The sequence below is a fragment of the Elephantulus edwardii genome, unplaced genomic scaffold (genome assembly GCF_000299155.1).
Source record: "Elephantulus edwardii isolate Elephantulus edwardi_28Jun2011 unplaced genomic scaffold, EleEdw1.0 scaffold00216, whole genome shotgun sequence".
Classification (NCBI taxonomy): domain Eukaryota; kingdom Metazoa; phylum Chordata; class Mammalia; order Macroscelidea; family Macroscelididae; genus Elephantulus; species Elephantulus edwardii.
The window spans coordinates 3528414-3555834 of record NW_006399966.1 but is presented as its reverse complement, the minus strand read 5'-3'; the positions used below and the strand labels follow the sequence as shown (position 1 = coordinate 3555834).

At 49.0% G+C, this 27421-nt stretch overlaps 4 protein-coding genes across 5 annotated transcripts in view; 2 read left to right on the top strand and 2 right to left on the bottom strand.

The window, feature by feature from the left end:
- Positions 1 to 4314, bottom strand: part of EFTUD2 (elongation factor Tu GTP binding domain containing 2) — a 38624-nt gene extending 34310 nt beyond the window's left edge. The window contains exon 1 of one of the 2 annotated variants that reach the window (XM_006897830.1): positions 4206 to 4314. In XM_006897830.1, coding sequence (XP_006897892.1) covers positions 4206 to 4310 — 105 coding nt within the window. In that variant the 5' untranslated portion in view covers positions 4311 to 4314. The remainder of the gene's footprint in view (positions 1 to 4205) is intronic. The other variant, XM_006897829.1, reaches the window with a different exon arrangement.
- Positions 4315 to 7264: 2950 nt separating this feature from the next.
- Positions 7265 to 9341, top strand: CCDC103 (coiled-coil domain containing 103). The gene is made up of 3 exons (XM_006897828.1): positions 7265 to 7407; positions 8141 to 8273; positions 8889 to 9341. The coding sequence occupies exons 1-3, from the start codon at positions 7265 to 7267 to the stop codon at positions 9339 to 9341; spliced, it is 729 nt and encodes a 242-aa protein (XP_006897890.1).
- A 997-nt stretch (positions 9342 to 10338) lies between these two features.
- Positions 10339 to 11583, top strand: LOC102861547 (Ig-like V-type domain-containing protein FAM187A-like). Its single transcript, XM_006897881.1, has one exon. The coding sequence runs from the start codon at positions 10339 to 10341 to the stop codon at positions 11581 to 11583; it is 1245 nt and encodes a 414-aa protein (XP_006897943.1).
- Positions 11584 to 14108: 2525 nt separating this feature from the next.
- GFAP (glial fibrillary acidic protein) lies at positions 14109 to 21342 on the bottom strand. The gene is made up of 9 exons (XM_006897827.1): positions 20828 to 21342; positions 19673 to 19733; positions 19390 to 19485; positions 18598 to 18759; positions 17382 to 17507; positions 16973 to 17193; positions 16384 to 16427; positions 14683 to 14768; positions 14109 to 14150 (listed from the first exon to the last, which is right to left on the bottom strand). Exons 1-9 carry the CDS (start codon positions 21283 to 21285, stop codon positions 14109 to 14111), a joined length of 1296 nt encoding a protein of 431 aa, XP_006897889.1. The 5' UTR covers positions 21286 to 21342.
- Positions 21343 to 27421: the final 6079 nt, after the last annotated feature.

The window sequence follows — 27421 nt, the reverse complement described above, 5'->3', positions numbered from 1 at the left end:
TAACTGGGTATTTCTGTCATCACAGGAGACTAGAGCGAGGGCTGCATGGTGGAGGGGACCAGGGGGAGTGTTTGTAAAACAATGAAAGAATCTTTTCTTTTACTTTTCCATAATTTTTGGACTCATGTACGTATAACTTGTTAGTCAAATTTGTGTCTTCTAGGTTGCAACACCCCCATGATACATCTTGAAGGATATGTACATGTACAGCCAAGCACAATCAATAAGAGTGCATCTGAATTCCAAAATCAATCTCCATAATAGTCTATGTGTTTCCTACTGCCAAAGGGGCCCTTTAGAGTAGTGAGAGAAGATCTTCACCCTGAAACCCACAGCGTCCCTTTTCAGCAGGAAGTAGCTAAGAGAATATGCCGTCCCCTTTTCCTTATGACTCAGGGTGAAGTCTCTCTCAGGGAGGAGTGATAGGGAATGGCAAAGGATACACTGACAAAGAAGATTAATCAGAACTGGCTTTGAAAAGCACTGTGGCATTTGGACAAGAACAAACTGGGAGGAGGGTAGAGAGAATAGTGCAACAATGAATGAGTGGAAGCCCAGAATCTCTGTAAATGTTTATGAAAATTAATAAAATATAATTATAGAAAAAAAAAAAAAAAGAAGCTGTCCTGACTGCATTCTGCTACTAACCTGTATTATAACCTTTTAATTTCCCTAAAATGGTTCTGTGTGGTCTGTGAGTTATCACATCAGATTTTGGACCCAGTAAGATTTGTGTTGGGATGAGTAGAAAGAGGTACAGGAGAGTGGAGGACATGTCTTACCTCATGGGAACTGGTTTTGTGCTGCTGATGTTGTTGCCAGGGACAGTTCCCCTTTGTGAAGTTGGTAAAGGTCGGATATGGCTTTACCCACATGGCCCTTGGCCTTTTTCACATATCCCTTAGTCCTGGTTCCCCAGTGGTCCTCCATTCCATTCCTCCTCCACTCTGGCGTCATCTACTTAGCTTCCTATCCACAGCTCTCCTTAAGGGACTTTTTTTTAGGAGAAATCTATCCCCATTAACATACATCCTCTAGGTCTCTGCTCACTAAACTGTTCTCTGGAATGTCCTTCCTTCTTTCTGGTTTCCATTACCAAAATCCTATACATCTCTTTATTATGTGATACCTCAAAAAAAACAACAACAAAAAAACAAACCAAACAAAAACACCAAAACAAACCAAAACCAAAAAACCGTATCTCATGTGGATTAAAATGGTATGGGAACCCTCATATATTTGGTATTCTAACCATATACCCAAAGGTCAGTTCCAACTTGATGGCACACAACAAGAGTAGCCAGTCTTCGAGAAACATAAAATACACGAAATGGGAAAAATACAGTCTCCTTAACTAATGGTATTAGCAAAACTGAGTATCCATTTGCAGAAAATGGAAATAAGACCTTTATCCCACATCACATAAAAAACCCTAACTCAAGATGGATCACAGTCCTAGGAATAAAAGCTAATACTATAAAGATCATCAGTGGGAGAGGGCTGGGCAGGGAGAAAAGTGCAACAATGAATGAATGGAAATACAAAATCTCTGTAAATGTTCATTAAAATTAATAAAATAAAATTTAACAACAAAGTCCACATTCAGCAGAAGATAAACTAGATATTTGGAACCTGTTAAAGATGAAATCCTTAAGTGCATCAAAAGACATCTCCAAAATAGTAAAAAACAATGTAAAACTGGTGAAAGTATTTGGGAATGACATATCTGACAAGGGGCTCATTCAAGAATTGTATTGAAAAGTCCAACAACTCAACAAGAAAAAGACAATCCAAACACAAAATGGGCACAGGACATCAAAAGACACTTTACTGATGATGCATTCAGATGGTCAAAAAACATGAAGAAATGCTCAAGACCATTATCTCTCTGAGAGATGCAAATGAAAACAGCAATAAATAATCATCGTCTCACCCGAGCAACAGCAAAGTTCAGTAAGAGAGCAAACAACAAATGCTGGTGAGGGCTTGAAGAGATGGGAACTCATACACACCACAGATTGTAAAGTATAAAAACAACCACTATGGAAAGTAGTTCAGTGCTTCCTTAGAAAGCTGGAAACAGAACTACTATTGTTGCTTTATTATTGTGTACCACAGAGTCAGAAACAACCCATAGCTGACCCTCTGGCAAGTTATCAGAGGCAGTTAATTACATGGAAGCAAACAGCCCATCCTTCTCCAGAAATGCAGCTGGTGGCCTCAAACTGTGTGCCTTAGGGATTGAAGCCCAGATTTTTGCCACTAGGCCACCAGCGCTCCATAGAAGTACTATTAGATCCAGAATTTCTTTATCAAGTATACACCCCAAAGAAATGAACTGCTGACATGAACTGATATATGCACACCCATGTTTACTGTACCATTATTTATATAAGAGTTAGAAACAACCCAATTATCTATAAAGGACATAAAAAAATAGTTTCGTTTTAAAATAGTTTTTAAAAAAGTCACACAATAGAATACTATGTATCACTAAAAACCAGCAAGTATCAAAACAATACATAGCATGGATGAATCCAAAACAAATTAGGCTGAGTGACATTAGTCAGTCACAAAAAGACAACTATAGTATAAGACAACTATTATAAAACGCCAAGGAAAGGTTCACACACAAAATAATTCTTAGATGCTTAACAGGAATTCAAAGAGAGAGAGAGGAAAAGAGAGGAAGTAAAAACTAACAGGTAAGTTGAGTGAAAGGAAAGGTAATACACAATAAGAGGATAAGAGGTTGAGCAGATGTTGCAATTAACTACATAAATCAATTATATTAATCAATTAATATGATAAAACAAAGTACATGAATAACTGAATGAAAAACAGAATTTATAAGCAGGTACTAAAAAAAGAAAAGAAAAAAATCCTTCCATAATTTTACTATGGATCCATACCATGCTTACTTATCAGTCTGTAGTTTCTAAAACCAAAAGCCTTATATCCTTTTCTGAAAAATGGAACAAGAAAGTCCTGATCCAGTTTCTGGCACTACTGTCCTCTTCTTTTTTTCTTTTCTTTTCAGAGTTCTTACATATTACCACTGTGGCTTCAGTTCACTTCTACTTCTCTTCTCCCACACACCCCATCTGGACTCATCTGGGCCTGCAGAACTGACGCTATCCTGAAGTGGCACAAATGGTTTAATACTCCAGTGCAAACTGGAAGGTTAGTGGTTCAAACTCACACAATGACTCAACAGAAGATTTAGCTATTTGCCCTCATTAAGATCACAGCCAAGGAAAGAACCATATGGGGTTTTCTGACACATGGTGCTGCAATGTGTTGGAATCAACTTAAAGGTACCTAACAACAAAGCTACAAAATGTTCTTTTAACTTTATATAAATATATGGCTTCAATTCCTCTTTTCAAGTTTCCCCGTTTGAAGGACATTCCCTTGATGGAGAAGAATGGAAGCCAGGACTTTTGTTCTGAGACTATCACATCTTTACTGTTAAAGCAATTCCTGTTCAATTTTGTTTTACTGCTAAAACATAAAAGGCACCTTTGGTGTTTTCTGCAAGCCTCAGCCCATGTGGACTTCCTTCTCCAGAGGCCACTGATGGAGAATCACAGGAATCTTTCATCTGACCTTAGACATGTACCTTCCCTTTATATTCTTTTCATGCATCTTTATAACTTGAGCTTATGAGAGAGTGCCCAGAGTAGCACTTGGAAATTCTAACTAGCTTTTCTATATTGGATTTATTCACAACTGTCAAGACACTCCAGGGAAATGTAAGAAGCAACTCTCAGATAAAAGAACTCTGGTGATGCAGTCTGCTGAGCTGCACTGCTAACTCAAGGGCCTCACCTCTTTGACTGTTTAAACCCATCAATAATTCTGAGAGAGAAAGATGGAAATTTCCTGTGTAATTTGTATCCTCAGATACCTGCTGCAGGGTCTGTTATGAGTTGGTTCCCACCTAATGGCAATGAATGAGTCACCAGATGAACTAGAGCTCAGATCAAAAGATAACTTCATTGATGAAATTATTTTATACTTTGTTTTGGACCTTCAGTAGCTAAATTTCTTAGGGAGAGTAAAAGACTTCAGTAAGTCTTACCATAAAAATGGTAATAATAATAAATACAGGATATTATGGGAGCACAGAGAATTCAGTATTATTTTCCCTTCCCCTCCCCCCCCCAAGTGAGAGATTTAGAAAACAGTTAAGTTTGTGTTACCTCATCAAGATCTTTGGCCTCTCTGCCCAATTCATCATCATCTTCATCAGAATCAAGTTCTGGTCCAATATAATTCCCAAACTCATCATATAAGTCAGTATCCATGATGCTAGAATTGAAAGAGAAGAGAGAAGAGTTAGAGTCTTGTAAGGTAACCTAGGGGTTCTATGACAGAGTCACACCTTTATGGTGGACCATATTCCTTTACAAACCTCCTCTCCAGTTATCTCAACCCACTGCTCCTCTAAAAGATCTTTTCTTTTCTGTCCTACTCATTGTTTACATATCCTTCTTTTTAAAAAAATTGTTGAATAATATTTTTATTTAAAAATTACTAAGACAAGAGATTCAAGAATAAGACTATTCTTTTTCCTTATTTACACGAAAATAAGTTACTGAACAAAGCCTCCCCACCTGCTAAAACTTCAGTGCAAAAGTCAGAAAACTATGGCTCAAATCTGCTCTTTGTACCACAAAAAAAAAGCTAAAGCCTTTTTAATAATAGTAAATCTTTATTTGTATAACAGTATATAACTACTTCCCCCCACACGCTAGTTTATTTACGCCTTTCTACATTTTCAAACAGTTGAAATGTTTTCTAATATTTCATGAGTCTGGGAGCTCTGGTGGCCAGGTCCAGGAGGCAAGCTGTTGAACCAAAGGCTGCTCTTCTCTGGGCTTCCAAGCCATGAGCAGCTGTGCTGGATAAAGATGGGCAAGCATCTTCTGCTCAACCCACTGGAGGTCTGCTCCGAGTCAATTCTGACTTGACAGCAATGAGTTGGTGTATTTTTTGTTGTTTAAATAAAATTCACTATTACCAGTTCTACAAATAGAGCTTTATTAGAACACATCCACACTCATTCATTTCTATCATTTAGGTCTTTCAGAGGAGTTTCTGGGTGGCACAAATGTTCCACTATTGGCTGAAAAGTTGGCAGTTCTTTAAACCTCCAGAGGCACCTTGGAAGACAGGCCTGGTGATGTGAAAATCCTGTAGAGCAGTTCTACTCCACACACAGGGAGTCACTATGAGTCGAAATCCACTCGAGAGCAACTGAATACAATCCTGTTCCAGATCTTGTGCCTTCATCACTTCTTTGTCTTTGAATGGGCAGTAACTCTATTGCTAAATACCTTCACTGTTCACCTTCCCAAAACACAACTTAAGCAAAGACTTGGCTTTTCTGCTTTGGAACAAACAAGACGTATTTACTTAAAGAACGAACGGCTTTGCCAGAACAATGAGAAGCTAGCTGAGCTGCCCACGGTTACACAAAGCTAGTTACTGACTTTTGATGTCTGTCCTAACGGCACCTTCTCTCTACTACAATATCTCAAAAGAAAACAGAACACTGAAGAAGTGAAATGGATCCAGACGAAGACAGCGAGAGAGAAGACTAAACAGCATGACTTCTGCCGACAAGTATTTACGGTCAACAACGATGCAGCCCCAAAATCCAGAGGGCGGGGGGAACGGTTTGAATTGGTCCCCTTTCCGCTCCAGGCCTCAATTTCCCCAGAAGCAACGTGAAAGGCGAGCAGTCGGCATAGAATGTTTCTCCATATCTGGTATTCTTTAATTTCCCATCCCACCAGGAGCAACTCTTCCATGCCGATAACTTGCATCAGCTCACCTCCTGTCTGCTCAGTCTAAAGCCCCAAGTCCGCCGCCAAAGCCCGCGGTTCCGCCGCACGCCGCGCCGACGCCGAGTCAGCCGTCAGGAAGGACCCCTGGGGCTACGCGACTGCGTGTGCTCAGAGGACAGTCCTCCGCCTGAACACCGGCTCCGAGGCTTGCCGGCGGCAGAGACAGCAATAGGTGAGATGGAGTCGTGGGTCCTTAAGCTGAGGTGCAGACTGTGCTAAAGGGAGTATAATTTGAAGCCGTTTATATTTGATCAGGCATCTCAGAGCCACTCCCAAAAGGGGGGGGCCTTCGGGAAATCACGTGGGCAGGTTGTTGGGACAGTTGCTAGGCAACCACGGTTGGCTCGCCTTGATTTATGCTGAGTGGGTTTCTTGTACTCTTGTTTCTGGGGATCCCTTAAAAAGCAAGGGATCCGAGACCTGGACTGCAGGGGTGAAGGTCAGGGTGTTTAAACTGAGGGGTGGAGGTCAGGGTGTTTAAACTGAGGGGTGGAAGGGTTACTTGATAATTCTGTTCAGATGCTGGAGAGATTTTAAAAGAGCTAGTTCCTGAGTTCACTTCCTGGACCAGCCCCGCTCTGCCTCTTGTTGGCGTTGGGCTTCTAGCCATTGGGGTTGAGGTTGCTGTAGTCTTTTTTTTTTTTTTTTTTTTTCTAGTCTTGTATTCCTGTCCTAGTGTTGTTGATGCTGACTCCACCAGTCTAGCCTTATTCATCGAGAGACTAAAAGATATTTTACCGCAAATAAATAACAAAGACTGGAACCCATCTAGATAACCTTCTATACCCACTGCCACTGGTTTTCCAAGACTATAAATATCTTGAGAACTGATTGTAATGTGTACTATCAAGTCAGACCCAACCCATGGTTGACTCTCCAGTGGGTTTTCAGAAGCAGCAAATCCCACGCGAGGAGATTGTCTTACAGAGCAGCTGGTAGATTCAAACCTTGTACCTTTGGATTGGCAGAGTAATTTCTTACCACTCAGCCACATCTTTCTTCCACAACTGGTTAGCATAACACACCACCAGGGTATTATGGCACCATGGTTCCATTACGTGCTTGTACAAAGAGCGAAGCAGGCTCAGGCTCAGATACTCAAAGGTTTTCAGAAGTATAGTGTCAAGACTAAAGGAGTTGCCAGAGTATTGAAGGAACTGTGTGCTCCAACCCTGAGCAAGAGAGAAGGATTTCACGACAGGGATATTGTTCTCCCTGCATTGCTCCTTCTACTTGATGTCATGCTCAATCATTAAATCTGGTTTGAGTGAAGTTTCCTTCCTCATTTAGGACCCTAGAGGGTTTTTTCTTTATGGGCTTACAAAGAATCCAGAGCCTCCCTCTTCCTCCCAATATTAATATTGCCCCTCCGCTGATGCCCATTTTCCTTATCTCCTTTGGCACAGACCATGGAAAGGAATAACATCATCAACTTCAAGGCTTTGGAGAAAGAACTGCAGGCTGCACTTAATGCTGATGAGAAGTACACGCGGGAGAATGCTGCCAAGTTTCGGGCAGTGGAACAGAGAGTGGCTTCTTATGAAGAGTTCAGGTTGGCTCACTGCCATTGCCCTGTGACAGTGGACTACAGTAGATAAAGCAAGGGCTCTGGGGTCAGACAATTCCAGCCTTCAATTCTGGCCTTACTTCCTATTAGCTGTGTGATCTTATGCAAGTTACTTAACCTCTCTGAACCTTAATTCCTCATTTGTAAAATGAGAACACGTGTTATGATTCAATGAGCTATTGGCTGTTAGACTCTGGAGCACAGTGTCTAGTACATAGGAAGTGCTGAAAAGCTGTCAGTTACTGTGTTGCTGTAATTATTGTCATTTTGTGCCTTAGTTTCATAGAGTGGCTGTAACAGAACTACTACAAGTAGATTAGTGAACAAAAGTTTTATTTTCTCACAGTTCTGGAGGCTGATTTCTTCCTTATTGGTAACACAGGCCCTCTTTGGTTCCTTGACCATCCTCACATGGCATCTGTTTTCGCCAGTATGTATTTGCTCCTATACCTAATCTACTTTTTAAACTCAGAGGTGATTAGGTTCAGAACATACCCTTTGACCTCACTTACAAAACAGGGAGAATCCTTTTTCTAAACAGGATTACATCATCAGGTCTAGGGGTTTAGATGCCAGCACATATTTTAGGGAGACACAGTTCTATTTGTAATAAATAGCCTGTTAACAGATTAAGTCTTTCTTATGCAAAGTCCAGTTGTCTCATACTCATTCGTAGCTGCACAAAGTCCACCCCTCGGTCTCTGTCCTTTGCCTCCAGGGCTATTGTCCTTGCTTCACATCTGAAACCGCTGGAGAAGAAGGACAAAATGGGAGGGAAGAGAACTGTGCTCTGGAACTGTCACACTACTCAGGGTAGCACCTCCCAGGATGAAGCCACTGACATAGTCCAGGTAGGTGAGGCCCAGCCATTTTAGCTCAGCAGGTTCTCTGCCCTAATTTCCTAAAACTATCTTCTCATAACATAAATCTCCACCTTGTTTCCTTTTAAGCCGACAGAGGCAGGTTTCTGTCTCTGATCTCAGAAAGCATAGCAGCAAATGGATGGTGAAACCAAGCAGGGCTGGGCAGATCAAGTCAGAAAGGTGACCTGGGCAGGCCTCCAGCCCTGAGCAGATGTGGGCTTCTCTGCTTCCTACTTATCCTGTGTTTAGGACAATGATCCTGTTGTGCGGAGGGAGACCCAGCTTCCTTGATACTTACCTTGCATTTCTTTCTTCCTGAAATTTCTAGTCATTCCTACCACCCTACTCAAAGTAAACCCTGATTTAATGTCTTGTGTCGTCATTTATAAAAAAGAAAATTCTGACACAACTGACAATCTCAAATCATGGCATAGTTTTTTCTTAGGGCCCTCTGTCCTTTTTCTGTCCTCCAACTCCCTGACTTGAAACTGAGGCCCTCAGGACTACAGCCTTCCCAATGTTTAGAATGCAATACTAGAGCAAAGATGAAAATTACAGGCAGCCCTCATTGCCCCAGACCCCTTTCCTCTTTCTGTTGTCTAGGAGAAAACATCCTTTCAGCCCGAGACTTCAGCAGAGTTCTACCGAGATTGGCGTCGACACTTGCAGAGTGGGCCAGAGCGCTACTTGGCCCTGCTACAGCTTGGGGGCTCAAAGCTGGGCCACCTCTTCCAAGCAGATGTGGGCTTTGGACTTCTAGGGGAGTTTCTGGTAACACTGGCTGATCACGTGCAGCCAGCCGACCGAGTGGCTGTACTGGGGATTCTGAGAAGCCTGGCCAACACTGGGCGTTTCACCTTGAACCTGAGCCTACTGAGCCATGCAGAGAGGGAGAGCTGCAGAGCTTTGTTTCAGAAGCTGCAAGCCATGAATACACTCACACTCACAAACAAAGGGTCCAGCCCTGAGGAGCCAGGTCTGAGGGAGCAGCCTGGTGGGCCCCAGGAGGAAGAGAGGCTCTTGGAGGAGCTACTAGAGCTCTACCAGGTGGACTGACAGAGCCAGATGCCCTCAGAAGCCTCCAGTAGTGACTGGAGACAATTTATTGTTGGCCTTGGACTATAATGAGAAGCCCACACTTGATTGTCTTCACTACTTGAAATTTTCAGAGCAAAAACAGGAACTGAATCTTCCCCATTTTTCTAGTCTCTCAGTGGCTCTGTGTTTTGAACCGTGTGGCAAGTCAAGCCAAGAAGCTGTAGATGGCACTTTTAGAGCTTGCCAAGCCAACTAGCCCTTCTGTTGCTGAGAGATGAGTGGGTGTCTAAGATGATGTTGGCTACAGTTAGGCCTCAAAGAAAGGACAATGCAAAGGTGTTTATCCACCATGGTAGATGAGTACTGATTTTCATAGCTCTAAATAAATCTATTTAGAACCCAAGCCCAATGAATGGACATCTGATCAATAAATGATCAAATGCTGCCTCATTTAGGGTATAGCATTTCTGGATACAGACTGAGTTCCTTTGGAGGATGGGCTTGGGAGAACCCCAGCCATCAGTACAGGCCTGGTTAGCTTCCCAGGCTTCTTCAGACTCAGATGGCCAGTGGTCAGGTGCATGGGTTTCCTCTATCTCCTAGACTGACAAAAGGGAAGAGTGTCCACCATACAGGTGACCCAGGGCCTGGAGCAGTGGGGCAGAGGTTTCCTTGTCCTAACACTTGGGCCCCTGCTTCTCATTTCACTTTCTCCTGACCCATTCTTGGGTTGAGCGCCAGTGTTCTAGAAAGGGAAGTGAGAGCCAGGTTCTAGAATGCTTATCCCATAATAAGCATTAGAAGGTCTGGAACATTAGAAAGGCCTCTTGTGTAGTAACTGAGAATAAATTGCCTTGTCTTTGGCAACTTCCTCTGTAGACTGCTGTTTGCTTTTCTGGCTGCTTCATCCTTATTGACTTAAACTTCTTAGAAGTGAATTTAAGAGTCTAAGAGTCTCAAAGGCTTTTCATGCCTTGGTGTGGCCTTCCCACCTCCGGCCTTCCACTCCCGCAGCATGAGCCTGGCCCATGCCACTGTGCTCCTGTGGGCATGGGGCAGTCTCCAGGCCTTCGAAATTGTAGAAAAGGAGAACATTTTCTGGAAAACACCCTGCCCGGCTTTCTTGATGTTTGACAATGCAGCCTACCTGGCCGACATGACCTTCGAGCTTCCCTGCCACTGCAAGCCCGAGGAGGTGTCAGCTGTGGTCTGGTACTACCAGAAGCACCTGGGCAGCGGCCACACCAAAGTGCTGACGGACTTTGATGGGCGGGTGCTGACGGAGGCATCCCACGTGCGCACGGGCAGCGACATGCTGGTCCGCTTCAGCATCCGCATGTTTAGCCTGCTGGTTTTCCGGGCCCAGCCCGAGGACTCAGGCCTGTACTTCTGCGGGACCCGCAAGGGGGATTACTTTTACGCCTATGATGTGGACATCCAGAGCAATGAGGGCATGGTGGCCACCTTCAAGGATGAAGGCCAGCAGCCTTTTGAAGACGAGTACCATGGGGACCTCCATGTCTTCACCACCTTCTGGGAGTGGACTCCCTGTGACCGCTGTGGGGTCCGTGGGGAGCAGTGGCGCATTGGCCTCTGCTACCTGCAGAGCCCTGGCCTGTCCCCACGCTACCGCAAGACGATGCCCAACGTAGTGTCTTGTGGCTCGCAGGCTGTGCCAAGGAAGCTGCGGACCCTAGCCAGCGGTCACACTCCTGAACTGCTGGTTCGGAGCTGCCTGGTGTCCTGCAAGAGGCAGAAGACGATCCGGGACAGCATGCTGGCCATCTTCAATTACGTGTCCAAGCTGGGCAGCCGGCCCTGGGTGCCCCAGGTACCCATTCAGTTCCACGAGCAGAGGCTGGGACACGGACTCATCATCTCCTGCCCTGGTGCCCGGCCAGAGCATGCTGTGGCCTGGGACAAGGACCACCAGCACTTGTACCGCACACAGTACCTGGTAGGTGTCAACAGGTCCATGAGAGTGTTCATCGACCACGGCCACCACCTCCACATCCGCTTCACCCAGCTGAGTGACCGCGCCATCTACTATTGCTGGCGGCAGGGTGTGAAGATCGCAGGCTTCCGGCTGGCTGTGAAGTCCCGCGGGCACTATCAGGTCTCCTTCTCAGACCCTGAGACTCGCTCTGCCCTCCAGCTCACCCTCATCGGCTACCTGCTCATCACTGCAGTCTTTACCACTGTTCACCTCTGTCGTTGCTGCTGTTACTTATTTCGCTTTTGTCCCAACTTCTCTCCCTAGGCCCTCTCTTCCTCAGCCCTGAAGACCAGTTGTGCTTAAATGTGAAATGTGAAAGACCAGTTATGCTTTAAATGTCAAACGTGAAATGATACCCGATGCGTCTGAATGGCCCTCCGTGACTGGGGCTTGTAGGAAGGAGGGGTGGCCAGATCTGTCAGTTATCATACACTTGCCATTTTTTATGGGCATATCTGGGGCCTGATCTGGGAAGTGAAAAAGCCAGAAGCAGGTGAGAGCTTAGGGACTTAAGTCAGGCTGGAGGGAGCCAGGGTGGACATATTTTCTGTATTTACACTCCAAAAAGAAATGAACCCCAAATTCAATCATCTAGTCTGTGTTGAATAGTGTTCAGGGTACTTTCACCTTGCCTCTGAAGACTGCCAGATGTGTACTGATTGAATTGCGGGTAGCAAGGAGAAGGAGGAAAGATTGAGGGGTCCTAGCCTGTGTTGCCTCTGGCTTCTTCCCGAGCCCCATCCAAGGAAGAAATGGAGGCTTGGTGGACAAAGGTAAAGACTAGTACATGTGCTTGGCTGTTAACTGAAAAGTTGGAGGTTCAAGCCCATCCAAAGGCACCCCGGAAGAAAGGCCTCCCCTTGTGTACCATCGAGTCAGATCTGACTGGCACAGGAGGAGATTGCCCCTCCTTCTCCAGCAGAGCATCTGGTGGATTCTAACCATGTACCTTCAGGATTGCAGCACAGCTTCTTGCCATTAGGCCACCAGAGCCCACCATGGCAATCTACTTCTGAAAAAGCAGAAGGTCACCATAAGTCAGGTGGCAACTGGTAGCACAGAGGAAATAGGTAAGGAGCGAATTCAGAGACTATACCCAGGCTGAGCGGTGAGACTAGAAGGTGCGCTAGGTTGGCGCTCCAGGGCGGTTGTGAACTTGTCATGTGGCTTTGTGGCTGCTTCAATGGTGGTCTGATACAGTTTAGGGAGTAGGGAATGACCCGTGACAAGAAACAAGTGGAGCCTCATCCAGGGCTTTAGTCCTCTCCAGCCCCTCGTTCCCCCACAGATCCAAGTTCACCCTGGGGAAGGCCACAGCATTTTTATTTTTTTCCTCAATGACTAAAGGCCACAGCAATGCCCTGAATGTTAGCATTAATAAGGCAAGGAAGGGGTGGAGAAGGGACCAAGTCCTGAGGGAAAGAGAGAGATTTCTACCTCTCCCTCCCTTTGGCCTCACATGGAGAGGAGGACCCTGGGGTGGGTCTTCTCAGCTCCATTTCGGGGCCCACTGCCATCTTTCCGGGGAGCAGGAGAAGTGCATGAAGTGGTGTCTGCCCTGAGCTGATCTTTTTCCAGGCTTATGCCTCACTCAAGCTCTTGGCTAATAAAATTGGAAACTAAATAATAATAATAATGGGAGTTATATTTTATGTGTGAGTGAGAGTGAAGTACAGAAGGCCTTGGCTTAGGGAGAAGCAGCTGGTCACTGTGCAGCAGAGAGAGTCAGAAGCAGGGGTAGATTTACCAAGCAACCTTTGGGGGATCAGGAGGCAGCAGCCCCAGAGATTCAGAGGCCTAGATGGACAAGAACTAGAAATTAAGGAACAGGCCTTTGGCACTAGAACGAAGCTACAATCCCCCGCCCCCATCCCTCATGCCTCCCTTTGCCATGGGCAGCAGCCTCAATCTCTCCTGTTTCATCAGCTTCTTCAAGAAGATGAGTCACTTCTTGATCTCACAAACCAGAGGCCAAGCGTCACCCACAGCACCCCACCATCCCCAGCAGCAGCCCCTTTATCCTCTATAGGAGGCTTGACATCTCTCTACCTACACATGAGCCAGACATCCCCTCTCTACTTCCTCCCAGCACCCACTCCCTCTCTACGTGCATTGTTATCCCCGCAAGTGCTGAGAATCAAGATCCCTCCCACGTGCCCACAGCATCCCACTGACTGGTTCCCTGGAGGATGACAATGGGACTGAGGCACTGTGTCATCACTCAGCAGCCCCCCTGGGATTTGGGCTGGTCAGGAATTCTGTCTAGACCACACCAGGTGACAGGACATGTCCACCTACTCTCAGTTTGGTCAGGGTCAGGCTAGAAGCAAACCCTGGCTGGACTTCCTTGCCTGCATGGAGTTCCCTTGCTGCCTGAGTCTAGGTTTTCCTCCAGCAGGAACTGGAGGAAACTCATAGTTCCCAGACACTCGTGGAAACTGGCTCTGGCAACAGTTGCCATAACAACAAGTATTGGGTATGTGGAGGGTGATTTATCAGGTCTCCCTGCACATCCTAGCTTCTTTTCTCCCTCTCAATTCAAACCCAAGCTGCTAGCAGCCCACCCCCTGAGGGTAGGTGAGTGTAGCACAGCTCTGAGTAGTTGCTGAGTGCCCATGGATGCTGCTGGGCATGCTGATGCTGATGGGGCCCAGGGCAGCAAGCCAGCAAAGAGGCAGGGAGGGTGGAAACATGGGTCTGGGAAGATTGGCTAACAAGGAGGGCAGCTACCCTGCCTCCTGCTACAGGCACCCACACTGTGGAGAAGGGGCCACTGAGTGGGTTCTGTGTTACATCACTTCCTTGTGTTCCTGTTTGGACTCCTTGATGACCTGCAGGGAACAGAGGAATGCATAGTGCAACAGTGAGGACCTCACACAGAGTCACCCAGCCCAGCCCACTGCTGCTAGGCAACTTGACCAAGTTCCAGCCTCCTTGGACCTTTCTATTCTATGATGACAAGTGCAGCCAGAGGAGTAAATAGGATAAAACTGTTAAAGAATCTTGCATACTCCAGGTACCTAGTAAGCTAATAGTGTTAGATTATCTATTGCTGGTGGGAACCTGGCAGGTCTCTTTCATCTAGCTGGAAATCAAAAGCCTTCTCTCTTACCAATATGTGAGCCCGGCTGGAGTGAAAGCAAACTTTTTCTTTCCCCTAGGCCTCAGTCTGAGGGTGGGAAAGGGAGAGAGCCTGCATTAAGACCCTATCTGAGGCCTAGGCTCCCAGCAGCCCCTTAGATTGACCAGTGGAGGGCTGGAGAGTAGAAGTACGTCCAACTCCCCAGGGCTCTCCTGTACCCTGTCAGGGCTTGTCTGTGGATCAGTCACTGCTGTCCTCAAGGCTGGCCTCAGCCTCTTTACCTCTCCATCCCGCATCTCCACAGTCTTCACCACAATGTTCCTCTTGAGGTGGCCTTCAGACACAGACTTGGTATCCAGGCTGGTTTCTAGAAGCATGAGGACAGGAGGCCCCACCATGGGCTCTTGGGGACTAGACATCATCTCCTTCCCCTACCTCCCCATCATACCCCCCGATTCCTGAGTTGGGGAACCCAGCTTAACAGACAAGGAGCAGCTGAGTCATTTCCAAAGGACCATGTGGGGAATGTGCTGGCTGGCTGGCTACTCTGTCCTGTGCCCTGCTGTGTCTCCTGGCCTGGCTTCATTTCAGTCACTCTGCAAACTCTTATCTGGCCCCTGGCTTTCTGACAATCTAGCCTTGTGCCAAGAATGGAGCAATGATTCAAGTTTGAGTCCTAAGCTAGCCACTAACAAGTCATACAACTGTAGGAAAGTTAATTTAACTCTTAGCCTCAAGTTTCCCCATCTGCAAAATGGGATGCTGATGCCTAGTTCTCTAGGTGGCAGTGAGGTGTCAGCAAATGGAAATGTGTGTTTAACATCTGGTTTAATATATGGGACCCTTTTCTGCTTGGACCCTTTTCTGATCCCTACTTCTTTGTGCCATGTATTTGTCCAGCACGTATTACCACTTGACACCTGGCAGTATTACCTCTACCCAGTCAGCTTGGTTAACCTTTCTGATGCTGAATTAAGCCCTGGAATGTGCACATCAAGTGTTCGTTAACTTTCTATCCCCAAAGAATTTTCCTCTCTATCTAAAGTAATTTGTGGGCCACATACAAGTAAAAAGTAATTTAGGTTTTCCCTCCCTCGGAGAGAAAAATGTAACATGTCACATTCACTAATATTTAAAATTAAGAACAGAGAGCATAAAACTTTATTCATTACAGAAGCAGCAATCCAGGGGGAAATAATCCTCTGGGCTGAATCAGCAATGAGCTGAGCAATAGAACCTTGGGGACATGGGAATTAAATAGCCTGGCTGTCGCCAAGCACCGCCAGACCCAAGGGGCCTTGCCAGTGACAGGGACGTGAGGGAGGCAGAACCTGCACCCGGGTCTCCCTTCCGGAGCACTCAAGGACAGTACTGGCCAGTTCTGCTTGCTTCACCTATACATATTCTGTGCCAAGTTTTGTGCTGGGTACTCAAGTTGCCGGGGGTGAAGGAGCCCAAGAAGCTCCAGAAAATGGGTTGGTGAGGCACATTCCCTGTCAGGCTGAGAGGCAGACAGCTAACCTAGAGCGGGCTGGGCTCCCTTTACAATCGGGTGAGCCTCTATTGGAATAACTTGTATTGTGAGGCTTTTAAGGTGTCTCGTGACCTTGTGACTGTCCCCATCTCTGGTGCTTTTGTCCCCTGTAGTGACAAGCAGTTAAAAAAACAAAACACAAAAACATAAACACTCAGGCAGAACTTGTTCGCAGACCTGAGGACCAAAGAGGTTAAGACCCTCCCACCCCTTTTCGTAAGGGGATAGGGTGCAAGGAGGGGGTGCGGGACACAGGTCAGAACAGACGAAGAACAGCTGGAAGCTTCCCTGGGAAAGGCCTTGGCAGGGTGTGTTCTGGGTGAAACCTCCAAGGAGAGTTCCAGACCCCTTTGCCCTGGTCCTTGGCCCCAGATCAAAGCAACAGCCCACACGCCTGAGGGAGGGGCGGGAGTACACTCGCCTTCCCATAAGGCCCTGCTCTACTGACCTCGGATCTGCAAGTTGGAGAAGGTCTGCACCGGAATGGTGATGCTGAAAGACAGAAAATAGTGACCAAGTTGCCCTAGGTCAACCACATCAAGACGTGACAGCAAGCTAAAGGTCCTTCCAAGAGAGGCCAACCTCATCTCCTATCTGCCCCAGCAGCCAACATACATTCTCTGTGGCTCCAGGAGTCTGTGAGGGGCATCTGGAAGGGGAACATTTCTGTCCAAAAGACGGTGGGGCTTGGATAAAGGCAGAGGAGGCAGAAAATGTGAAGGATGTTCTGAGAAGGCAGAAGAGCTCAATCAGCATGAAATAAGCCCAATCTTTGCTGGGAGGGTGGAGAGTGAGCCTGTAAATTTGAGGGGTGATCCAAGTCTGTGGTGTGCGACCTAATCAATATTGGTTGAAGAAAGCCTAAGCTATGCATTCATCAAACATATACTGAGTATCTACTGTGTGTGAAGCAAGCACAGAGGTGGGCACTGGAGTGTGAGGGAGGCCGGACACAGGCTGAATTTGAGAGCGAGGTCGACTTCAGGAGGCAGCAGCGAAGACCAGTGAGGCTCCCCTAGGCTGTGGGCAAGGCTCACCGGTTCTCCTCGCCCTCCAGTAGCTTCCGGTAGGTGGCGATCTCGATGTCCAGGGCCAGTTTAACGTTGAGCAGCTCCTGGTACTCCTGCAGGTGGCGGGCCATCTCGTCCTTGAGACTCTGCCCCTCCTGCTCCAGGCGGCCCAGCGCCTCCTGGTAACTCGCCACCTCCCGCGCGTGGCGCTCCTCCTGCTCCCGCATCTGCCTCTCCAGGGACTCGTTCTGCAAGGAGGAGCGTACCTGTCCTTCCACGCCCCGCCACAATGACACCCCCACCCCGCTGCCCCGTCTTCTCGCGGGCCCCACCCCTGCAGTACCCAACCCCGCTCCTGCTTCATACGGGATATGATCCAGGTACCTCTTCCCATAGCCCCCAGGGTGCACCCGTCACCAACCCTGCCCACGCTCACCGTGCCACGCAAGGACTCCAGGTCGCAGGTGGCGGCCTGCAGTTGGCGCCGGTAGTCATTGGCCTCGTGCTTGGCCTGGCGGAGCAGCTCCGCGTTCCGGGAAGCAGCGTCAGTCAAATCTGCAAACTGGATGAAGAAAGGACCTTAGACTGAGGGCCAGACTGGGGCACCTCTGGGTGCCAGCTGTGATGGCCCATGGGAAACATGGCCTTTGGGAGATCAGGGAGATTGTCCAGGTCACCCCAGGACATTGGCTTGGGTGTAGTTATTCTCGGGGATTGTGTCCCGGGGAAAGGGCAAAGTAGCCACTGCTGTGCCTCCAGCACTTACGGAAGGGGCTGGTTAAATAATTGAACGTGTTTGCCACAGAATCCAGAACCTCCATGGACCCAGCTGAGTGCTGTTCTTCCCCACCATTGACCAGAGTGGAGGATGGAATGTGCTGGACAGGGTCTTGGATTCTAATAGCCCACTCAACTCCATCCCCAGGGAGCTCTTCCAAGCTCTTGCCCTCCCCTGCTCAGAACCACCATTGGTTTTAGTCACACACATTCCCCAGCTTGGGACTCTGGGCCAACATCACTGGGCCTGTCCCTTCGCTCAGGTGGTGGCCACCATTCTACATGCTTCTTCCTTTCTCCTCTGTTTATCTATTTGTTATACCCAGCCAAATACCCACTTCTATGATGTCTTCCTTGGTCCTCAAACTGCATATCTAAGTTCTATCCCTTGGTGTCCTCTATGAATGCTATAGCACTCAGGTGTATGGGGACAGGCATACTGTGCTTGTTAGAGGACACATTGCATCTTTTCAGCCAAGTAGAACTCTATCCCAGACACTGCCTGGCAGGAGTAAATGTCCACAGACTAGCAGAGGGTCAAGAATGATAGCAGACTCCAGAGTGAGATGGGCTAGGGTTACAAATCCTACTCTACTATTTAGAGCTGTGTGACTTTGGGCAAATTACTTAACCACTCTGGACCTCGGTTCTCTCATCTATTGAACAGCAGCATCTATTTCATAATGAAATCATCATGTAGAGTACTGAACACATGACCTGGCACATAATAATACAAATAATAAGTGCTTGGCGACTTGAGCAGGACACCTTACTTTTCTGGAGGTTGGTCTCACCTTCCTTTCCCTTCCCTCCCAATTCTCCAGTGGATCAAGGAGGACTGCCTGGAGGTGACAGGCTTCCCAGAGTCAGGCTACCTTTGACCGGTACCACTCCTCTGCCTCGTGCATGTTGCTGGATGCTACTGCCTCATACTGTGTGCGGATCTCTCTCAGGGCTGCTGTAAGGTCTGGCTTGGCCACATCCAGCTCCACGTGGACCTGCTGCCGGGCCAGCTGCTCCTGAAGCTCCTGCACCTCCTGACCAGGTGAGAGAAAGGGTTCCAGGGCTCAAGAACCAGGCCACAGCCTGCTCTCAGACATGGACTCTGGCTACCAGAAGTGGGACAACCTCAGTGGGCTGAAATGGCATGGTCTAGGTTAAAGTAGGCAAATGACAGAGCCAGTGCTGAGACTATGCTTACGTTCTTGGTGACGGAGACTATGTCTGTGGATAGGTGTGCCTGTAATCTCCAGTTCCAAGGGGACATGCATTATGGATCTATGAGCTGAGGGTCAGAGCTGAGTAGGACCTTTCCTTATAAGTGCCTCTCAATTTAAGGGAGACAGATGGTAGAATGAGTGTAGTCAGACTCACCGTGTGACTTTAACAAATGCCTTACTTCCTCTGAGTCCCAGTGTCCTATTCTGTGAAGACAGGGTGATACTGGAATGGTTTTTATTTCATTGTGCTGTTGTGAAGGGAGAACAATTAGGCAAAGGGCCTGTTGTACTACTCAGCAAATGAAGTGGCAGTGGGATTTGTGCATGTACACGCATGCATTTTACTACTAATAGATATTGTCTGTTTCTTTCTCCTTTAGTCTTTCTCTGTGTCTTGCTGTATCTCTCTGCTTTGGTGTTCCCCCTGACACCCCGCATCTGTCTTACCTCCTCATGGATCTTCCTCAGGAACCGGATCTCCTCCTCTAGAGATTCAATCTTCCTCTCCAAGTCTAAGCGAGCTAAGGTAGCTTCATCTGCCTCCTGGAGTGGGGAGGAGGCAAAGGATCACTCTGACCCCTGGCTCTTCTCTCTTCCCCAGCCTTGTTTGCTCCTTCCGAGACAAGTGGAGCAGCATGTTGCCCTAGGAGGCAGGGCTGGGGGCTCTATTGGGGTGGGCTGGGCTGCCTTCATGTCTTTCCCTTCTTGCCCCACAGCCCCCTTCCCTGACCTGTCGGTAGATGGCCAAGTTGTTCTCTGCCTCCAGTCTCAAGTTGGTTTCATCCTGGAGCCTGGAGTGGAGGAGACACATTTATGGGTCAAGACACTTTTAAGGACTCTTGGGTCCCTTCCAAGAGGACCAGGAGAGTGGCAGGAGATCCAGAGTTAGAGGAATCCTAGACAGAGGCCTTGGCGGGAAGTTGAACAGCAGTCAAGGGCCTTTGTGTTACCTCATTACCAAGGGGACTTATCAAAGTCGGTGCACCTGCTTCAGCTCAGGCAGACGCTTCCACCATATCACTGGCTGCCCGTGTGCGTGCACGCGTGCGCGCGCGCACACACACACACACACACACACTCCTTCTGCACTGTGGCCCTCTCAAGCACCCTACTATCAGGCTCAACAAAGCATTGCATCCCTGGGATTCCTGGGACCTCAAGCAGCTACGTCATAGAATAGGTTTTATTTTGACCCCACTTCAGGACTGCACGGTAGAGGGGGTTTGCTGGTGGTCACAAGGCAGCATGTCCTGGACCCAAGCCTGGCTGCTCTCTCCATGCCTTCTTTCTTCTCCACCCACCTTCTCTAAGTTTAATTCCTCCTTTAAACAGACCCAATGGACGCCTGGTGATATAGGATTACAACATTTAGCTGCTCATCAGAAGGTTGGCGGTTCAAACTTATCAACTCCTTAAAAGATGAGGCCATCTGCTTCTGTAAGGATTTACTGCTTTAGAAACCCCAAAGACAGTTTTAGTCTGCCCTACAGGGTGGCCACTGAGTCCTAATCAATGAAAAGGCAGTGGGGGGTTTTGTTTACCCAGACACAGGCTCAGAAAAAGTGAATTCCCTGCATGTGGTCAGCAGGCCCAGCAGCGGATAAAACTCAAAGACTGCGGCTGCTCTGCTTGGCCCTACTACTGTACCCCAGGACTTTTCCCAGTTGGGAACCTGGTCCACCAGAGGCCTTTAGTGGATTCCAGTGATGGGGCATCAGGCTTCTTCCTGATCCCTCCCATTGTTTTGGAGAGCAAGAATTACCCTCCTTTCCCAAAGATGGTGAACTCTGGGGAGCGGAGTGGAAGAGGCCAGTGCCTGAGGCTCTGGAAGGCTCCTGGCACCTCTCTCAGCAGTTCACCCCCCCCCTTGGGTACCCTTCCTCACTTCTGCCTCAAGGTGCCCAGGTCTTGGGCCAGGTTGTCCCTCTCCACCTCGAGCCGGGCGTTGTTGGCAGTGAGCTGATCGAGCCTCAGCCTCAGCTCCCGCAGCTCAGCCTGGTAGACGTCGGCCAGCTTGGTGGGCTCCTTGGACCGCAGCTGGTTCAGCTCGGCAGCCAGCGCCTTATTCTGCTGCTCCAGGAAGCGGACCTTCTCGATGTAGCTGGCAAAGCGGTCGTTGAGCTCCATCATCTCAGCTCGCTCACTGGCCCGGGTCTCCTTGAAGCCAGCGTTGAGTGCACCAGCCAGGGAGAAGTCCACCCGGGCCGGGAGTGGAGGGGGCATTCGAGCCAGGGAGAGGCGGGAGCCAGACCCCAGTCGGCGGCTGGTACCTAGGCCCCCCACCACTGTCTCTGAGGAGACATAGGAGCGACGGGCTGCTGAGGTGATGCGTCTCCTTTCCATCCTGGCTGGACTCTGCCTGCTTCTGGCCTCTGAGGGCTTTATAGAGGAGTGGGCTGGCCTGGCACGGCCCTGGCACTGCTGCTTGGCATGGCCTGAGGGGGTGGGGTTGGACTGCAGCCCAGTCAGGGGGAGAGATATCCTCTCACCCCACTGAGGTAACTGTGCCCAGGGACAGGGCCTGCTGGGCATGCCAGCCCTCACCCGGACAGACAGGGTCACTGACAGATGGTGACAGACAGAGTCACTGACAGGTGGTGCATAGTGGCGTACCCCTGGATAAGCAGACCCTTTTTTAGGAAAGTGGATCATGGGACTGGACTGGATGACTTCTGACTTGTCTCACAACTCTTGATTTTCATCCCGTAGGCACCTCCTCAAGGAACACTCAAAGTTTCCTGCTGGATCCCATTTCCAGAATCTTCCACTTTAGGCAGATACCGTCATTCCGACTTCTCACCCACTTCTTGGGTGCTGGGTTGGACACCAGCCCCTCATCAGTTGAACTTCTCTGCCTGTTAGTCAGGGGTGTCAGGGAAGCCTTTGGGGTCCTGCTGGGGAAGATGGGCCAACCCTGCACTCCTCGCCCTCAGTCTGGGCCACTCTTGAGCCCCTGCCTGGCCTCCCTGCACCCTTTCCCGGAGCCAGGCTTTGACAGCTCCACAAAACAGTTACGAATGAGCTGGCTGTCCCTGCTCTCATCTTTGTTATTGTGACACCCTGTTTCCCTGGCCACCCCCTCACTCTCCTGATGGAGATTTATCTCCTCTGAGTTCCCACACATCAGACTGGGGAGATGAGGGGAAGACTGGAAAAGAGATGGATGGTTTGGGAGCTCCACTGTGGCCCTTGCCAAGCTCTGTCCTTGAACTTGTGGGGAGCCGGCAGCCCTTTGTGCCCTCCCCAACACTGTCCCATCCCCAAAGTTCACTGCCCGTGCTATGCTGGGACTCCCATTCCCTCCCTGGGCACTTGCTGAAAGGAGCCTTGTTCTCCACCACTGGTGAGGGCGCCACGCCGTGAGGGCAGCCCCCAGGGGGCTGTGCTGCTTTTATCCCAAGATGCCATGCTGTCAGGCCGGGGAGCAGCCCAAGCCCCCCTGCTCAATGGGCTTCTCGGAAAGCATCTGAGGGGGGCCGAGGGCAGCGGGAAGAAGCAGGCTCTGTGCCCACGCCCGGCCATTGTGTCTGTGCCAAGGTGAGTCATCTGGTGGGCACGAGGGGAAGGCCCTAGGGGGCATCAAGCTCAGCACTGCCAAGTCTCCAGCTTGGCTGAGTGGGCCTGTCTGCCCCCTCCCCAGCTCTTAGCCAGCTCAGGCCCCCAAGCCCCTCGCAGGACAAGAAGCCTTCACCCCACGCTGGGGGATGTCCTCTTCATTGACGTGCTGCCTGAGAGGCAGAGATGACTGTCCTTGAGTCTCTAACCACATCTTACTCCAGTCTGACTAGCAGTACTGTCAGGGAAGGGAGCATCCTGTGTCCCCTGTTGGGGACAGATGGAGGCTATAAAGTAATACTGAGTTGACCCCTTGGGTTGTTGATCCTTGTCCCATCTCTCTGTGACAGGAGAGTGGCTGTTCTAACAGGCTGCTGGACAAGTCACAGTCCGCAGGCTTTCCTTCTTGTTCAAGTGAATCTGGCTGAAATGATTGCAAAGCAATCATGGTGGAAATGAAGACATGAGAGAGAAGAAAGACAGGAAGGAACTGTCTGTCAGTAAAGCAAAGCTGGGTGAGCTGTAATTGGATGAAGGAGACACAGAAGCCCTGGGTGGTGCAGATGGTTAACAGGCTCTGCTTCCACCACAAAGGTTAGCAGTTCAGATCCACCCAGAGGTGCCTCAAAAGGAAAACCTGGTAATCTGCTTCTGGAAAATCAGTCATCAAAAACCCTATTGCCGTGTAGTTCTGTTCTGACACAAATGGGTGAGTTTGAGGGAGCTCAAAAGCAAATGGGTTATGAGGCATAGATTACTTCAATACCCGACAATGGGGGGCCTAGACTCCACCTCCTCTTGCACCTCCTAGGTCCTTGTCCCAGACCCAGGCTCTGTACCTTTACCCTTAACCTTCCCCACACTCAGCCCTTAACTGGCTAAAGGTTTCAGCACCAAGGAAGAAGAGGCTCACAGACTCATTGGTGGTAATTTTCCAAACTTCCATTATTTTCATTACATGTTCACTGGAGGAAAATGAGAAGATAAAGATAAGCAAAAAATATTTTTTAATTAGCCATAATTTCACCACCTGGAGATAAACATGACCAGATTTTTCTCACACAGAAACACATTTTTTTTTAGAGTGGACTCATGTTGTCCAAATTATTTTGTAATTTGCTTTCTCCACTCAACAGTATGTTGTGAACATCTTTCCATATCAATAAATATTTATCTATATCATCATTTTAACAGCTGCATGGCTTTCCACTACTGTGCATTACGTTAACTGAGCCCTATCATTGAGGCTCTCTCTTTCCCATCTAAACCACAGATGCTCACTGCCCCAGGCGCGCCCAGCCACAGAGAGGGCAGCCCTCCCCGCTGCTACCTCTGCCCCACTCAGGGCCACACTCTCTGAAGCCTCAACTCAAACCCTAGCCTGACCTCCAGACACCACAACACAGCCTGCTGTTGAGAGACAATGCCTGGACACCTCAGCACAGGGCATTCAGCCTAACAGTGCCATGTTTCACGCAGAGGTGGGATAGGATGGCCTCCCACGCTGTGTGACTCCCCGTATCAGAATCTACAAGCATGCTCTTCTCTTTGGAACAAACCCCACATCTATCCTGAATGGATCCATGAAACATCTAGCCTCAACCTGCAGGCTAAATTCTCACTGGCCACCACTGAGTCCATCCCATGGTTCGTCCATGAGAGAAGGAACTGAGCCCTAATGACCACTAGATGGCAGTGCTTAGCTGGTCAGGTCCAAGTGGTCGCCAGGCCAAGTTAGAGACCAGAAGCAAGCTATTCTCAAAGCTGTAGGCAGATTTTCTAAAACCTGTATTTCAGTCATTCAGAGTGCCCCCTGTATGACCTCTCACTGTTTCGGAGGAAAAAGTGAAGCTTTTGCTACTCAATAGTTGTGTGATTTAAGCAACTTCTGGAACCTTCTCTAAGTCTTCTTTGACATCTGTAAAATGAGGAGTCATTATACCCACTTTCAAAGGTGTGGTTGCTGTTGCTGGGTGCTGCCTTGTGACCCTACACACAATAGGCTGAAACCTTGCTGGATTGGGTGCCACCCTCGCCATCCCGGCTGCACTCAAGTCCATTGTTGCAGTCACTGTGAAATCCACCTTGGAAGGAGCTGGCTTTCTCTTGATGACCTTTCTCAGCATGAGGTCCTTTTTCCCAGGACTGGCCCCTCCTGACAATATGCCCAAAAGTCTGTGAGACTTTCAGAGTAGTCGTGAACATAAAATCAGGGAAAAACAAAGTCGAGTTGCCTTAACAGTGTTTTGTTTTGTTTTTTTCTTTTCAACTTTTTATTGCGATGGGTGAACATTTATAAAACTTAACAGTGTTTTACAGGCTGGAGCGCCTGCCGGCTCTTCCTCCCATGGAGCCCCTAGTAGGTTTCTGCTGCCAACCTTTGTGTTTAGCAGCCAAGCACTTAACCATTGTGCCACCAGGACTCCTCTGAGAAGTGGCAGCTTCCACAGAGTAACACTGCCCATGCGCCAAAGGAGCTTGGTGACACAGTGAAGGAGGTGTTGAGCTGCTAACCAAAAGGTCAGTGGTTTGAACCCACCAGTCACTCTGTGGGAGAAAGATGTGGCTATCATCTTTCGTAAAGATTACAGCCTTGAAAACTCTTAAGAGGCAGCTCTGCTGTCTTATGGAGGCAGCTCTGCTGTCTTATGGGACCATCACGGGCATCAGCTTCAACTCCACAGCAATAGTTAGCAATAGTCTGTGAAGGTTTTGGCGTGGGGACAAATGTAAGTCGATCCAGCGAGAGTGAGCCAGGGGCCATGTATGAGCAGTTTCTCCCCTGGAGAAGTTGCCTGGCAATGTGGTGGGACACAAAGGGACAGTAGCTGAGGAGGGAAGGGTGAGAATCAGTAATGTTTGTACTCACCACTAGTTGCTCCAGGCTTCTGATCTCCAAGGGGAGACTTCTTGTTATCAATTGCCCTGGTGGAAGCTGAGCAGAGGCTGCTTCCCAGTCAGCTTCCTTCCCTCCATCCCCCCCCAATCCAGCCGGCTCAGCTTTCCACCGTTGCCCCACTCCCACTTTATTGAGGCCCACATCTCTGTTTTGAGAAGCTATTGGTGTACACCTGCCTTTCACGGATGTGTTGCTTACTGCACCTCAGCTTGAAGTTCCCCAAGGAAGAGGGCCATGTCTCTTCTCTCAGATGGAAGCTTCCTTATGTGAGAGCTGTATGTTCCCTCAGAGTAAGGATAGGACTGTTTTCTTACTGAAGCTTCCATCCTGGGGCAGGGACTCCCTGGCACTGTCAGATTTGGGGCTCCATGAAAACAGAGATTGTCTCTCAGTTGGAAGACAGTATAATTACTCTTTGTCCCTGACCTCTGTGACCTGAAGGTTAGAAACAGTGACTCCTGTGGCTGCAGAACCCCCAGACTCCTTCCCCACCCTCTTTCACTTTGAAAGAATCAGCTCACTCACCTTCACAGACCCCAGGGGGCCAGGCTGTTGTGCTGGGGTTAATGAGCTCAGGCCCTTTCTTCCTTCTCCATTCAAGACCCACACCAACCCACCCTCTCTAACCCTCTAACCCTTGGAGAGGCCCTATAATTGCTTCCCCCCTTCCTCGATCTGCTTTGTTCCTCACTCCTCTCCTCTCCTTGCCTGGCTGCGTCCTCCAGGAGGGTGAGAGGCAGGGACCAGATGTGGCCCTGGTGGGTGGCAAGGCCTGGCAGGCGGCCTGTTCTTTCCAATCCACTGGTCCTCCAAATGGACAGGATGAGCCGGAGAGGGGGTGGTGGCGGCTGGGAGCTGCTGACCAGCTGAGGGGGGCTCTTGGGAAAAACTACCCATATCTACATACTCCCCCCCCCCAGGTGACCGTGATCCCTTCCTCACTTCAAACCCTTTACAGGGGCCTGAAAAATCACCTAAAAATCATGGAGGAGGCGATGCCAGGAACTAGGTACTGAGTAAGAACCAAAACCCCATGGCACTCTCATTGGTTCTGACTCAGAGACCCCACAGGATGGAGTATAATTGCCCTGCAGACTGTCTCAACTGTACTGAGGAGGGCCTTGTGGGTTAGAACCATTGAACTTGTACTTAGTAGTCCAACACATAAACCCACTGTGCCACTGGAGCCCCTAGCTGGACTCCAGGATTTCCTAAACAGTGTGACAGAGCAGGGACACACAAGGGGGAGTCTGAGTAGCAGGAGGCTTAGCAGCTGTCAAGGAGGTGTCCCACGTGATGAAGTGGCCTGCAAGGACCAAGATGACGGGTGAGGGGAGGGGAGACCCAGAGAGGAAGGTCAATCCCCAACCAAGACAGGTGATTGAGTTTTGACTTGCAGGTGACAGGGACAGGTGCTATCCCTGACCTCCTGATGCAGGGACCATGTTTTGTTCTCTGTTGTTGACTCTGGTCCCTGAGCCTGGTGCTATGAGCTGGACAGGAACCTGTTCCCAGGGTAGGGCTCGAGGACTGAGCCGGGAGACTGCAAACAAGAGGGGGGCATCAAGGACCTGGGCAAGAGAACATTTTCCACTCACAGAAGTGGGGCGTGGGGCTGCCAGCTCCCCAAGGTGGCCCAAGAGCAGTTAGTTAACTGGCATTGCTGTAACAGGCACAAAGTGACCTTCCACCAGTGTCCCTCCTCATGTCAGCCTCAGCCAGGATGTTCTCGTGCCCACAGGACAAAGCCCAGGATGAGGTAGGAGGGGGCCCTCGGGCCAGGCTGGCCCCATGGTGGACAGGGAGCCATCGATCGCCATGGCACTCTGATGATCCTCTTCATGTAAGAACAATCCAATCTCAGCACCTCATTGCTGCCCACAGAGGTCAGCTGGGAGCTGGCTGTCAGCTCACTGCCCTCTCAGCTCCTGCCACACCCTGGGAGGCTCAAACCAACCAGGCCACTGCCCTCTTTGCTGGGCTCTGAGAAGCCAGCACTCTTAGCTGAACCCCGTGATTGAGGGC

Bases quoted from the DNA above. Each gene is read 5' to 3' on its own strand.
- GFAP (XM_006897827.1), bottom strand. From the start codon at position 21,285: ATGGAAAGGAGACGCATCACCTCAGCAGCCCGTCGCTCCTATGTCTCC. The intron at 14,769-16,383 runs GTCAGTAGAGCA...TCATGCTTCTAG, and splicing joins CTCCAACTTGCAGATCCGAG to AAACCAGCCTGGATACCAAG. The intron at 14,151-14,682 runs GTAAAGAGGCTG...TGTTCCCTGCAG, and splicing joins TGGAGATGCGGGATGGAGAG to GTCATCAAGGAGTCCAAACA.
- LOC102861547 (XM_006897881.1), top strand. From the start codon at position 10,339: ATGAGCCTGGCCCATGCCACTGTGCTCCTGTGGGCATGGGGCAGTCTC.
- CCDC103 (XM_006897828.1), top strand. From the start codon at position 7,265: ATGGAAAGGAATAACATCATCAACTTCAAGGCTTTGGAGAAAGAACTG. The intron at 7,408-8,140 runs GTTGGCTCACTG...CTTTGCCTCCAG, and splicing joins GCTTCTTATGAAGAGTTCAG to GGCTATTGTCCTTGCTTCAC. The intron at 8,274-8,888 runs GTAGGTGAGGCC...TCTGTTGTCTAG, and splicing joins AAGCCACTGACATAGTCCAG to GAGAAAACATCCTTTCAGCC.